The following is a 16,261-nucleotide window of genomic DNA, read 5'->3' on the forward strand; positions in this document are numbered from 1 at the left end:
CCTTGCGAACAAGCTACACATGTATAATTATTAAAAAAAAGAATCTTCTGATTCTTTAAAGGATGTCCATGTGAGTTGTTTATTATTCGACGCGTCATTATGGCTCTTGGATGTCCAAATCGATCATATCAAAGTATAAAACTTTTTGAATCAACGAACTTCTGGTTCGTAACATTATTTGATTCGACCATTTTTATAAATGTAAAATACATGCCAGACGGGAGTGCATGAAATTTTTTTTATCTGCTTCTTGCCAGATACAAAAGAAGTGATGCAAAGATATTTAACATTATTTTTTTGCATCGTCTCAATGTGATATTCATTGTAGCGAATATCTTTAAAACTAAGCAAATTTCTTCTGAATTTGCTAGATAAAAGTGCATCGTCAATATATAATTTTGTATTATTTGGTAGAATAATACAAACTCTTCCGGAGCCTTCAACGATATTCGACGCACCCGATATCGTGTTAACATTATTTTCAGTTAATATTAAGTTCAAAAAGTATTTTTTGTCTTGAAGAATAGTATGTGTAGTTGCACTATCAATTAAGCAGCTGTCTTGACTATCCATCATAAATCTATAAATATAACAAAATAAACAAAATTTAAAAAAAAAACTTGAATTTAGATTTAAAGAAGTAAACATTACTTAATATCATGAAATAAACGGTGCATAATAGAGTTTTATTTTTTATTTTTTTTAATTTTTTTGTACGGAAAAGTAAAAACATATTTCAAACTGAATTTTTAAAATGAAAGAAATACTAGTAAATTAATCTATATCTTCTATTACACCACCTCCAACCAAATGGTCAATATTTCCATTTGGATCAGTAAAGAAATCGAAGACATCCAAATGAGTCACATCAATTGAACCATCATAATTAGTAAAATTAGTCTCCAAATTTTCTTTTCCCTTGATTGATCTCTGGTAAAGATCCACAAGATATTTTGAGGTACGACACGTACATGCCCAATGTCCTTTCATTCCACATCTGAAGCAACTTTCTTCATGCTCATTTTTAGATTTGTCACTCTTATTTGTTTTGTGCCTTTTGAATTTATTGCCTTGTTGTTGATAATTTTGTTGATTATTTCTTCCATGATTTATTTCACGTACACGTTCGTGTCCGTGTCCACGTCCACGTCCTTGTCTTGATATTATATTTACTTCAGACAATGTAGTATCATTTCCTTCAGGCAATGGTATAGAACTAGATGAAAGTAATCCATGATTTTTCATCAACAATTCATTATTTTGTTCAGCAACTAGTAGGCAAGATATAAGTTCTGCATACTTTTTGAACCCACGCTCACAATATTGTTGCTGCAGGAGCACATTCGAGGCATGAAAGGTAGAGAAAGTTTTTTCCAGCATATCTTCATCAGTGATTTTTTCTCCACACAAAGTCAACTTTGAACATATTCTGAACAATTCAGAATTGTATTCACTAATCATTTTAAAGTCTTGCAAACGAAAGTGCATCCACTCATAACGGGCTTTGGGCAGGACTATAGTCCTCTGATGATCAAATCTTTCAGTTAACTTTTTCCAAAGAACTTGTGGATCTTTCTCAGTGAGATATTCAATTTTTAATCCATCGTGAAGATGGTGACGGAGGAAAATGAGTGCTTTTGCACGATCCTGCAGGGATTCATTGTTTCCTTCTTTTATTGTCTCTCCCAGATCCTTTGAGACGAGATGGATATTAGCATCCAATATCCATGACAGATAATTTTTACCAAATATGTCAAGTACAGCAAACTCAAGTTTCGTAATGTTTGCCATTTGTTTAACTACACAATAAAAAAATATAATTAGTTTCGAAGAATCTGATTAATCATCACATGTTAATCAACTAGTCAATATCAATATAACTTTAAGTTACGTGTTTTCCTATAGGGATAAACACTAATTTGAAATAATATGTTCTTCGAAACATATGCTACTTCTGGAACACATTATATTTTGCTATTATTTCTTCAAGTGCAATATGTCGATATTATTCTGAAATATTGAGAGTTATAATTTATGCTCTTCAGAAGCAAATAATATTCTTATAATGTTGTGCTACTTCTAGAGCAATAACGAATAGATTTATGATTAATATTTTTCTGGAATATTAATTATAATATTGTGCTACTTCAGGAGCAACAACAATTAAAAATACATTTATGTAATATTTCATAACTAAACATAAAAAAAATGATAATACATCCAATTGCTCACCATTAATTAATATACAAACACATGTAAAATATTATTTTGAATTAATAACGTGAGTCGAGTGAAACGCAGAAAAAATTGGTGACATGTAGAAATCTATTCACATATTATGGCACGAAATTCTAATTATGTGCAATTAAAAGAATTGAATTAGTATTAACCAATTAAGGTATGAAATTTGCAGAAACCAATGGATTTGAGAGAAAAGGTGAGTTTGGTACAATTATTTGTTAATTGTATATTATATATATATAGAGTCGGCCAAAATAGAGATCTGGAATTGAAGCTTGCTTACAAAGAACATTGACCAATTAAACAAAAAAAAATTATAAGCATGTGTAGAATCTAAATGGTTAATCTGTCCCACACATGAAATAGCATGTCAACAAATGGACTGGTGGAATAATGGTCTAAATTTTTACTTTTTTGTCCCAAAAATTTGGTTCAAACAGGGGCTTAGTTTGTTTTAAATTTATTACTAGTGAGATATAAATATATATTAAATTAAAAAAATATTAATGAATTCAAAGAGAGGTACAAAGAAAATATAATGATCGAGAAGGATGAGATCACATATTGCAGATTCAACATATGTATATGTAAAATTCACGTATTATCAAATTAATTTTGATATACGTGATAGATGATTATGAAAAAAACATTATTACCTTCTTAGAGTTTCGTGCTGATAACGTGTTATAAAATGAGAAGAAAAGAAAATGGAGAAAACTCAAAGAGAATAGAGAAAACTCAATAAAGCTTTTGTGTGTATTATTGAAAACCAAAACCTTATATTTATAGGTAAGAATCAGGGATACAATGGTAATAATTTTTAGGGCTACAGGGGTACAAATGTCATTCACCAATAAACTTTAATGGACTTTCCATTTACAACAAAAATGAAATTTTTTGAAAATTCATCCAAATATGTAAAATTCAATAGTTTTGTCATTTGTGGGTATTTTTGTCAATTCCTAATTTCTAAATACAAATATATTATTATTATTATTATTATTATTATTATTATTATTATTATTATTATTATTATTATTATTATTATCCAATAATCCTAATATATATTTAATAATTTCAAGACTAACATAATCTATCAAAAATATTTTTCCTCTTCAAAATTTAGATGAACTCTAGTTGAGATCCAACACAGTTTTGAGCCACCAGCACCACACACTTCTTTTTCAGATTTTCACGCCTCTTGAAAGTTGAATTGAAGTCCATTATACCAAATCGGAGACAAAGAGATCCTAAACTTTCAGTGATAATATTTGCCACAAATAAAGTTTCAGATCAATAATTTTTTGGAGCAAACTAGGTAAGGAAATTAAATGTGTTTCGTAACATCATACAAACGTAAATTTGTGTAATTGTTATGTTTAGATATTATAAACAATTACTTTATTATTGTGGTTGGTTATTCTCTTTGCTTAATCAGTATTCTTTTTTTCAGATATGATAATCACGAGATCTTGTTGAACATAATTATGTTTTTTGGACCTTATATCTAATTTAGTAGACTTGTATTGTAATATTATTGTATCGTCATTAGCCTAAAAAAGATGAACAAAAACGAAAAAAACTATGTTTTAGTTTATTGTGATTTCACTTTGATTTAGTTAATATTTAAATTTATAGTAGATATATTTAGCCTTTATTTGAGCCATATTTTCAATATCATCATAATGAGAAAATTGACTATTGGAGAGGAGGCTAGGTCCCACGCATGAAACAACAGGTCAACAAATGCGGTTGGACTTGTGGGATAATGGTCCAATTTTTCATTTTTTTGTCCCAAAAATTTGGTTCAAATAAGGGCTTAGTTTGTTTTAGATATATTACTAGTGAGATATAAATATATATCAAATTCAATGAATTAATGATATAAAAGTAGACGGGCAAAAAATTATATGGCGAAACCGGCGATTTAAAATCGGACCAAATCGTTAGGTTTAGGTTTGAGTTTTTTTTCAAACAGTTCAAAATGATTTGGCTTAGGTTTGAATTTTTCTCAAACCGTTTTAAACGGTTTGATTTGAAAATCTGTCAAAAAGCTGTAAAACGTGATAGTTTATAATTGAGAAAATTTCAAAAGTAAGATGATAAGTATTGCCTATTTCAAAACTAACAATAAAGGTTTAAACTTTCAAAAATCAGATATTTAATAAAAAAATTATAATTTAATTAATTAATTATATTAAGGTCACATATTTATACAATTTGGTCACAAATTTCACATTTTAGTTGGTCACATATTATTTTTCTATCACAAATCATAATTTTGAAACGTCACAAATTATTTTACAGTCACACCTCAAAAATTTTATAGGTCACAATTTTTTCATCGATCACAGATCAAAAATTAATAAGTCATAATTTATTTATCGTTCATAATTCAGGTCACAACTTATTAGAGAGTCACAAAATTAATTTTTTTCTGGTCACACATTATTATTATAATTATTATTATTTTATCAAAATTTATCTTTTCCATTGGTACCATATTGTTTATTGGTATTAACCAATTTAATGGTCACAATTAACAAAATAATCTGTGACCACCACCAACACTTGCGACAACCACCGCTTCCAATAGCACCACCGTCATCGTCACCGCCAGAACCACCCCCATCACCAACAACATAACCGTCGCGAAAAACAAACACCGAATAGCGTCACCCATACCACCAACATAGTGACAGAAACCAACCACCACAACCCATGCCAAAACCACCACAACTACCGTACCTCACCCGCCATCAACCACTTGTACTAACACCACACCACACCACACCACCAGATCCGATCATCATCACCACTACCAGCCACCTAAAACCACCATCACAATAATCATCAAATCGCGTCACGCACACCATCCCACACATAAACCTCGGCCACAACTACCACCACCATCGTCGACCACTGCACAATAGATCAAATAATGAAAATTCCCAAAATATCAACCACCAGATTCACCCATGCCATTCCACACACAAACCACCTGCCACAATCCACCGCCACCTACCATCGCACAGTAGATCCAATAAAAAAACTCCCAACAAAATCGAGGCGGCATTGCAGATCGACGTTTCACATAGCAGCGCCGCCATATTCACCACCGCCGTCGCAACCTAACCTCGTAGCACCACCCATTGCTTCACGTCGCAACGAGGCTGGATGGTAAAACGCCGTAGACGGTGGTGCGATGGAGAGGAGCAGCATCGCGACGAGGGTGGAGTGGAAAGAGAAAAGATGAAGAAAGGGAGACAATGGAGGCTGTCTGTGAAGAGTGATACGAGAGAGAAAACATGAAGAGAGAGAGAAATGCTTCTAGGGTTGGGATGAAAATTATGTATTCAATTTTTAATATTTACCTATGATATTTCTGATTTTTGAAAAGTGGAAGTTCCCGTCTGATTTAAGAAATCAGGATTTTAACTCTATGGTTTTGAGTAATTTCCACTTTATAATTTATCTCTTTAGCTTCTAAATTTCCTTTTCCTCCTACACAAAGAAGAGTAATAAAGATGTAGATACATAATGTGTATACATTTGGCAGTTAAAAGATTCTGTTAGTTACCAGTCAGGTAGTTGAATTGTTAGTTAGTTGCCAGCTATATGCTTCTATATTCTATTTATATTGGTGCTATAATTCATTTTCCATCACGTTGAATGAATCAGATTCTTTTCTTTACAATTCAGCTCTAGAATCTAATATGGTACTAGAGCTATTCCTCCCTTCATTGCTTCTTCTTCACAAATCTAATCAATTTGTGGTTTATTTTGATCATAATATGGAGTTTTTACAATCCGAAATTAAGTTTGAGTCAAGAGCATGAGTGAACAAATTTCTATTGATGATCCTTCAAGTCCTTACTTCCAACATCACTCAGACAGCTCGGGATTGATTCTAGTTTCTTAGCATCTCACCAAAGATAATTATGCCTCCTGGAGGCGTGCAATGACTTTTGCACTGTTGGTAAAGAATAAGCTTGGTTTTGTTGATGGAATAATAACAAAACTTGAAGGTACTAATGTTGATCTGATAAATTCATGGATTAGAAACAACGATATAGTCATTTCATGGATTCTAAATTCTATTTCGAAAGAAATCCTTGCAAGTGTAATCTATGCAACATCAGCATATGAAATTTGGAATGATTTGAAAAATAAATTTCATCAGAAAAACGGACCTAGAATTTTTCAATTAAGGAGAAAGTTGATAAATCTTGCTCAGCATCAAAACAATGTCAGCATTTACTTTACTAAACTCAAAACGATTTGGGAAGAATTGAGTAACTACCATCCTAATTGCCACTGTGAAAAGTGTATTTGTGGTGGTGTGAAAAAACTGAATGCTCATTATCAAATGGAATACATAATGTCGTTCCTCATGGGGTTGACCGATTCTTTTTCTCAAGTCAGAGGATAGATATTACTCTTAAGTCCATTAACTTAAATCAATAAAGTATTTGCCTTAATAGTTGAAGAGAAATATCAAAGGAAGATAAGTACACAAATTAATGTTGGGAATGATTCGAATGGAGCTGTTGCCTTTGCATTCAAAACTGATAATAGCATATCAGTAAGTGGTTCTGGTCTTCACAACACTAACTCAAGGATTGGAATTAATGGAAATGTCAAGTATAAGGAGAGGCCTTATTGCTTTTGACTATAACTTTCTTGGCCATCCAATTGATAAATGTTATAAGACAAGATCAAGGAATGCATCTGGATCGAACACTATTAATCAAATTTATGATTCATTTAATGGTTAAATTGAAGGCAAGAAAATTGACCAACAACCAAATTTTGGAAACGTTGTCTAGAACTTGAACTCCAACCGTATCAACGGTTAATGTTTATGTTATCTACTCACTTGGCATCAAACTCCAGCATCATTACTACTGATCAGCATGACAATAATCTCAATTCTTATGATGCAAGCACATGTTACTCCATAATAGTAGATCTTATTTTTTCATCCAAAAACATTTGGATAGTTGATGCAGGTGTAACTACGCACGTATGTTCCATTGCTGCAGCCTTCACATCAATGAGAATCATTGATAATTCAACTGTTACATTGCCAAATCACACACAAATCTTAGTTAGGTTGTGTGGTGATGTCAAATTGAGCTCAAACATTGTACTACATGTATCCTATTCGTGCCTAAGTTCAATGAGGTTATCTTTTGATTCAAATAACCATCTCTCAAATCATCCTTTTGATCTTATACATTGTGACATTTGGAGGCCATACCAAGTTACATCATATACATGGCATAGTTGCTTTGATATTTTACATGAAAAATAAATGTAATCAAACACACCCTAAGTGTATTAGTGCCACCTTTAATTATTTATGTGATAAGGACAAATCACAAACGTAACTAATGAATCAGTCAACACTACAATCTTCCAGCACAAGGTGCTAACCCTTATACATAGGTTGTGAATAAATTATTTATGATCAAAATATAAGTTATATCACACTATATTTCTCAATGTAAGTATTCAACTCATATTATTACAAGTGATCACATGCACTTTAATCTCGCATGCTCAATAATAAAAAAAATACAATAAATGAAGTAAACACAATTTTATTTTATATAAGAATATTGTTATTTTTATATCAGCATGGGCACATAACCCAACAGCTTGTCCACAGAAATAAATTCCAACCATGTGCTAGATTGTATATATTTTTGGGATATCCATAAGGAGTTATATAAACTCTGTGATGTTGTTTGAAACAGATCTTTTCATCAAGAAATGTCATATTTCATGAAAGTATATTCCTTTTTATACAATAATTGTTGCTGATCATCTTACTGACCCCCTTTTCCGACTTAGTTCTGCCAAATCCTTCATTATCTATTACTAAACAAGGTAACCATATCCTTGTTCGTATCCCAACTATCAACACTCATCTCACGAAGAATCATCTCATGCCTTGCAACCGACTATTGATCATTCTAATATCACACCAAGTGTTGAGCTCTCTCCAGCTATCAACATCATAAAATTAAAAAGAGTTATCAAACCTCCACAATATCTCAGAGACTATCATTGTAACATGATTTCTCAAAATTCCAATCATTTCTTTCAATTGCCTCATCACATTGGTCATTTTCTATCGTAAGACAAGTTGTCTCCCAAACACAAACATTTGGTATAAAATACCTCATCCCAGATAGAACCAAATTTCTACCATCACCTTTAATTATTTCTGTGATAAGGACAAATCACAAACGTAACTAATGAATCAGTCAACACTACAATCTTCCAGCACAAGGTGCTAACCCTCATACATAGGTTGTGAATAAATTATTTATGATCAAAATATAAGTTATATCACACTATACTTCTCAATGTAAGTATTCAACTCATATTATTACAAGTGATCACATGCACTTTAATCTCGCATGCTCAATAATAATAAAAATACAATAAATGAAGTAAACACAATTTTATTTTATATAAGAATATTGTTATTTTTATATCAGCATGGGCACATAACCCAACAGCTTGTCCACAGAAATAAATTCCAACCATGTGCTAGATTGTATATATTTTTGGGATATCCATAAGGAGTTATATAAACTCTGTGATGTTGTTTGAAACAGATCTTTTCATCAAGAAATGTCATATTTCATGAAAGTATATTCCTTTTTATACAATAATTGTTGCTGATCATCTTACTGACCCCCTTTTCCGACTTAGTTCTGCCAAATCCTTCATTATCTATTACTAAACAAGGTAACCATATCCTTGTTCGTATCCCAACTATCAACACTCATCTCACGAAGAATCATCTCATGCCTTGCAACCGACTATTGATCATTCTAATATCACACCAAGTGTTGAGCTCTCTCCAGCTATCAACATCATAAAATTAAAAAGAGTTATCAAACCTCCACAATATCTCAGAGACTATCGTTGTAACATGATTTCTCAAAATTCCAATCATTTCTTTCAATTGCCTCATCACATTGGTCGTTTTCTATCGTAAGACAAGTTGTCTCCCAAACACAAACATTTGGTATAAAATACCTCATCCCAGATAGAACCAAATTTCTACCATCATGTAAAATATCCTAAGTGGCATACAACCATGAAACTTAAACTTGATGCTATGGAACTGAATCATGCATGGTCTGTTGTGCCTTCACCATCCGGAAAACACTCTATGGATTGTCGATGGATATACAACATAAAATACGAATCAGATGGTACAATTAAAAGACATAAAGCTTGACTTGTTGCTAAATGCTATACACAGCAAGAGGGGCTCAACTACTTTGATACCTTTTCTCCAATAGCAAAGATTGTAACCGTCAAAGTTCTACTTGCTCTTGCGGCATGCAGTACTTGGCACTTGGTTCAGCTAGATGTCAATAATGCCTTTTTGAATAGAGATTTGTTTGAGGAGGTATACATGGAACTTCCTCTTGAATATAAAGTTCAGAACAATAACAATCAGCAATAAAAGTTAGTTTGTAAATTGCACAAGTCCATCTATGGACTCAAGCAAGCATCTCAACAGTGGAATTCCAACTTTTCACAGGCTCTCATACAATTTAGTTTTACTCAATCGAAGGTAGACTATTCATTGTTCATTAAAGGTTCTGGACATGACTTTGTGGCACTATTGGTGTACGTTGATGACATTGTCATCACATGTCACAATTCTCAGGCTATTGTTTCTCTAAAAACCTTCTTACATTCTCAATTCAAGTAGAAAGATTTGGGTTGCCTGAAGTGTTTTTTGGACATAGAGGTTGCTCGTTCAAAGGCAAGCATAGTCATTTCTCAAAGACATTACATTACAATTGCTAAAAGTTGCTGGATAATTGGATTGCAAATTGGTTAATACACCTATGGATCCAAAAGCATGTCTTAGCATACATGAGGGGGATCTCTTGCCTGATGCCTCACACTACAGATGCTTGATTGGAAGATTGATCAATTTAACACTATCTAGACCTGACATCACATATGTTGTTCACAAATTGAGTCAATTTCTATCCCAACCTCAATTGCCACATCTCAAAGCAATACATCAACTTTTTCATTACTTAAATACAACTGTGGTCAAGGTCCATTCCTTTCAGCATCCTTATCTTTACCTATCATTACAAGCGTTTACTGATGCTCATTGTGGTTCATGCATTGACACAAGGAACTCCACAACAAAGTTAGGTGACTCACTAATTTCTTTGAATTCTAAAAGACTGCCTAAGGTATCATGCTCATCAACTGAAGCAGAGTATCGAGCACTTGCTGTAACCATTAGTGATCTTCTATGGATCACTTAGTTGTTAAAGGACTTTCAGACCTCTACAACCTCTCTTGCTGTTCTATGTTGTGACAGTCGAGTAGCAATTCAAATTGCTTCTAATCACACCCTTCATGAACAAATTAAGCATATCGAAATCTATTGCCACTTCATTCGAGATGAAATTGCAGCTGGAAAGATTAAACTTCTTCCAATTCGATCAAGATGCCAATTAGCCGATATTTTCACCAAACCACTTCATGCTTCGACTCTAATTCCTTTATTATCCAAGATGTCTATTAAAAATATTTACAGCACATCTTGAGGGGCGTATTAAAGATGTAGATACAAAATTTGTATACATTTGACATTTAAAACATTCTATTAGTTATCAATCACTTAGGTAGTTGAGTTGTTAGTTAGTTGTCAACAATATGCTTCTATTTTCTATTTATATAGGTGCTGCAATTCATTTTCCATCATGTTGAATGAATGAGATTCTTTCCTTTACAATTTAGCTCTCGAATCTAATAGAGTGAAATCAATTAAAATGGTCTCCTTTTGAAAAGTTTATAAATAATTTATAAAAAAGGATAGTAAGAAGAATAATTGTGAGCCTTGCAAAATGTGTAGATAATAATTATTAGTAATTATAACTTTATGGTTGAAATTAATTGGGAACACACAAGCATAAAAAGGATTGGATGCCAAAGGGTCGTGAGTATCCTGGACAATTTGTTGTTGCACGTCTTATTGGTCATTCTAAACTACAATAACTAGACGACGTTGATTTTTAGCCCTTGTTTGAGCCCCATTTTGGGGAAGAGAATGAATTTTTGAATAATGTATTGATGAAAAATGTATGGTTAAAAAATAAGAAAAAGTTTTGGATTTACGTATAATATTATTTTATTAAAAATGTGTGGTTGAAATAATGTTAAATTACTGTTAAAAAATACATTTTTTTTTCCAAAGAATATGGCTCAAACAAAGGCTTACAGTCAAAGGAATAAATAGTTAATGTTGGCCTACGGTTGACTTCTCGTTTTGATTATAACAAACATATTTTATTTAAAAATTATGTTTAGGTGATTATAGAAGTTTACGACAAGCGGAGCTCTTGCAAGTTTGAACAAAGTGGAAATCAAGTTACATATCAAGACTACGATCACTTCAAGAAGAAATTAGAAGAAAATATATTTAGATACCTTGATTTCAAATGTTAAGGTAAAAAACTTTAGTGTTTGGTATATACGTCATTTGAAGCTCAAGCAACATTTCTTCGCACGACAAACAAGACTTTTGCATAAAGAAAAGCACGAGCCTATTACATACTTTTAGTCATGTCAAAAAGTCCGTAAAACATGTTAGAAACATTCTTCATGAATTTACATTTTGCTACATTATTTAAAAAAGGAAAAATCCAAAAATATGTTGATCTAGAGGACACATCCGGTAGCTCTAGTGGACGTCCGGTATGACAAGTTTGTCCAACAGTCAAGAAATCGAACGTTCTGACTTCTGAACAAAAAACGGTTAGTTGACCGTCCGGTATGATAGCGGATGTCCGATAGCTTCGTCCGATAGAACAGAAATTTTGGTCGTTTTTGTTATTATAAATACTAGATTGCTTTGCATTCAACACGAGACTTGATATGAGCATTTAAAGTGAGATATCACCTATATACATCTATTTCTTCAATCTATTTATTAGAAAAACATTTGATTGATCCAACCTTTTTGAAAATCATTCTTATCAAAGTGTTTTTCTTTTCTAACACTTGAGATTTAATCATTGCTATCTACTAAAGTGTTAGCCATCTTCTCTTGTTGTATTCAACTTCGATTATATCATTTATTGCAAGAGAAGTCTTCACTTGTATACTCCTTATCTTTCAAACTTGTGAGTCGAGTTGAAGTCCCGAAAATTTCAACATTGTAAAGGAACGGTGCTCTTGTTTGTAAGTCACCGAAAGTGTTGTAAGAAGGTTGGATTGCACCATAAGTCAATCAATATAGTGAAAAATGTCTTACTCGTGACAGAGAGCTTGGTAACGGGGGACGTAGATCGTGATTGGATCGAACCTCCTTATTACATCGTTTGCACTCTCTTTTTCCTTTCTTTTATTACTTTTGTGTTATCTTATTTGTTCATAGTTATTTGTTTAAATTTGCGCTTATTTTCGAAAAAGGATCGAATAACCAATTCACCCCCTTTTGATTAATTGTTCTTGAGCTTTCAATTAATGCATCCGGGAGTGTCCATTATATTCAATTTAGAAATGGTGTTACTTGCTAATTCTCATAAAATAAATGAATAAAATTAGTCCACATGGCCTCGTTTTTTAAAAATCAATTTTATTCAAATTCATTTTTAATTGTACATGATTCACAACTTTTTATCTTTTTTCCAATCATGTTTTTTGAATTTTTTTTTCAAAATTTACTAAATATAATTTTTATTTAAAACAAATCGAAGCAACGTGTGTTTGTTTGGAAGTATTTTTATTTTCAAGTGGATTGGTAGTGAAATTCATGATCCACGAATATGCATTAAATTTGAAACAAATTAGTTCTTGATTCGAGCTAAAAATGTCATTGGTATGAAGAAGCCACCATTTAAGTTTCCTCTCTACGCCACGTTTGCTATAGATTAAAATTAAAATTTATTAAATTTTGATAAAATAAATGATTGAAAAATTGTGAATTTCATAATATATATATATATATAATTTATTATTAATTTTAACTTATTTAAATTTGATTTTAATCTACACCAAACATGGACTATATAAAAATTGTCATTTGCTACAGGTAAGCTAATATAATACCAATTGAATAATACTATCTAGTATCATTGGTTCTATAACGTAAATTTAGGTGATGTTAAATGATAGGCTCGATGAAAAATTGAATTAAGTTATTCATTTTACTATACCTCTCATTTAATATCACAATATTATTATATAAACTGATGTATTTAATACTAGTAATACTAAATAATATTACTAAGCCGCTATTTGGAGGACATTTTTCGGAAGAAGAAAATTAATTTTTTGACCTTTTTTGGTCAACCATAATAGTGTGTTGGTAAAAAAAAAAAAAAAAAGGGAGGTTGCTTTTGAGTGCTAACGATAGGAAAATTAATTTTTCTACCGACAAAATGTCCTCCAAACAGGGTTAAATATTCATTTGCTCAAACTTTAGCACATCAAATAAGACGTAATAATTGAAACGACGAAATACAATAAGTTACAAGTGATTGAATAGGGTAATTGAGCTATGTTGCATGTTTTTGCAAATTTATAACATGACTTTGATCTAAGACCGTGCAAGATTAATTTTCAGTCGAAGGAAGTTAAGTGGCTCATTTAAATGCCTAAAATATCCCTAGAAACAAAATTCAAAATAATGGAAATCAGAAATCTCCATTTTAGCTCCTGTTTGTTTTTAACTAAAAAATTATTTAGATTTTGATAAAATTAATTAGAGCATGTTTGAGGTTCATTTTTTGTCCAAAATACATTTTGGTATAGTACTTTGATTGAGAATATGTTGTTAAAAATAAGAAAAAAAAATTGGATTTGAGTGTAATGTCATTTTATTAAAGAATGTATGGTTAATTAAAAAAAAAGAAAAAAAAATACACTTTAAAAATAATGGAGCCAAACAAGAGCTTAATACGTAGTTAAAAAATTTTAAGTGTCACCAAATAATTGTTGAAAAATGAATTTGAAAAAAAAATTGTTTTTGAAACATAAGGTCAAACAGTTGCTAGCCTGTTTCGTAAGGAATTATGTTACAATGACATAATTTTTGATATAATGGTTGACATAATAGCACATGATACTTCATTATTGAATTGTTTTAAATATAGTTAACTTTTCATCCAACCACAAATTGCCAAATCACTTTATGTAATTCTATCTGTCAAAGTAGCATAACTTATTTCGTAAAAATTAATTATGCTTCAATGACATAATTATTAAGATAATACCACATGACATTTTAGCATTGGATCGTTTTAGATATAGCTAGCATTTCATCCAACCACATATTGCCAAATCACATTATATCACTCCATCTGTTAAAGTAGCATAACCCATTTCGTAAGGAATTATGCTACAGTAACATAATGGTTAACATAATACCATATGAGACTTCATCATTGAATTGTTTTAAATACACTAAGCTCTTTATCCAATCGCATGGAGCCCCCTCATATGAGGGGACAGTACACCAAGCACAACCCTAATTATTGATATAATGGTTGACATAATATCACATAATACTTCATCATTGGATTGTTCTAAATACAGTTAGCTTTTCGTCCAATTACATTTTGCCAAATCACATTATATCACTCCATTTGTCAACCACTTTTTGTCAAAATAACATAACCCATTTTCGTAAGGAATTATGTTACAGTAACATAATTATTGACGTAATGGTTGACATAACACTTCATCATTGGATATTTCAAATACAGTCAATTTTTCATCTAATCACATTTTGTCAAATCACATTATGTCACTCAATTTGTCAACTCCTTTTTGTCAAAGTAGCATAACCCATTTCATAAGAAATTATGCTACAGTGATATAATTATTGACATAATGATTGACATGATGCCACATGACACTTAATCGTTGGATTGTTTTAAATACAATCAACTTTTCATCCAATCATATATTGCCAAATCAAATTATGGCCCCATTTTGTACTCAAGTTTTTCAAAATGCATTTTTCTCTCTTATTTTCGACCACACATTCTTTATTAAAATAACAATATACGTAAATCAAAAATTTTTCCTTATTTTTCAACCACACATTTTCCATCAATATACTATTTTAAAATACATTTTTACATAAAAATGACTCTCAAATACCATCTATATCACTCTATTTGCCATCCACTTTTTATCAAAGTAGCATAATTCATTTCATAAGGAATTATACTATAGTAATATAATTATTGCATTAATGACTAACATAACACTTCATCATTGTATTATTTTAAATACAATTAACTTTTCATCCAATCACATTTTTTCAAATCACATTATAATAACATAATTATTGACATAATGATTGATATAACACTTCATCATTGAATTATTTTAAATACAATTAACTTTTTATCCAATCACATCTTGTCAAATCACATTATATTACTCTATCTATCAACCACGTCAAAATAGTTAAAAATCAGATTTAAGTTTTGATATTATCAACATTATGTAACTATGATCTTGTAACTCATTTTATTACAAACTCCAAAAAACATTTGTATAGTTCCGATAAATCTATTAAATATGATCTATCCAGTTGAAAATTAAAACTATGATTTTTTTTTTAATTTTTTGCATTTTGAAAACTTGAAAATTATTTAATTAACTAACGGTAGAAATTATTAAGTAAATATTGTATTTTATAATTTTAGATGTTTAATTTGAATTATTTAATAATTTTACAAAGATTGAAAATTGAAGCTTGTAATACTTGAAGTTTTAGCTCCAAGCCGCATTCGGGACATAATCCAGTGATTCAAATCACAGAAGTGAGGTAGTTTCAACCTTACTGTCAGTTACAGTGTGAGGGTTCGATTCCTGAGATATGAAATTTGACTTTTTGTGGGTATCAGTATACGAGCAATCTCTTATTTTCTAACTTGTTAGGACACATTCCGCGATTTATTTACTTCACAGTACTCTAGAAACAGGGTGGTGGGAGCCT

At 31.1% G+C, this 16,261-nt stretch overlaps 1 protein-coding gene across 1 annotated transcript; it reads left to right on the plus strand.

The window, feature by feature from the left end:
- Positions 1 to 10,127: 10,127 nt before the first annotated feature.
- LOC111411479 (uncharacterized mitochondrial protein AtMg00810-like) lies at positions 10,128 to 10,565 on the plus strand. The gene has a single exon (XM_023042002.1). The coding sequence runs from the start codon at positions 10,128 to 10,130 to the stop codon at positions 10,563 to 10,565; it is 438 nt and encodes a 145-aa protein (XP_022897770.1).
- The last annotated feature ends 5,696 nt before the right edge of the window (positions 10,566 to 16,261 follow it).

This window comes from Olea europaea, chromosome 15 (assembly GCF_002742605.1).
Source record: "Olea europaea var. sylvestris chromosome 15, O_europaea_v1, whole genome shotgun sequence".
NCBI lineage: Eukaryota > Viridiplantae > Streptophyta > Magnoliopsida > Lamiales > Oleaceae > Olea > Olea europaea.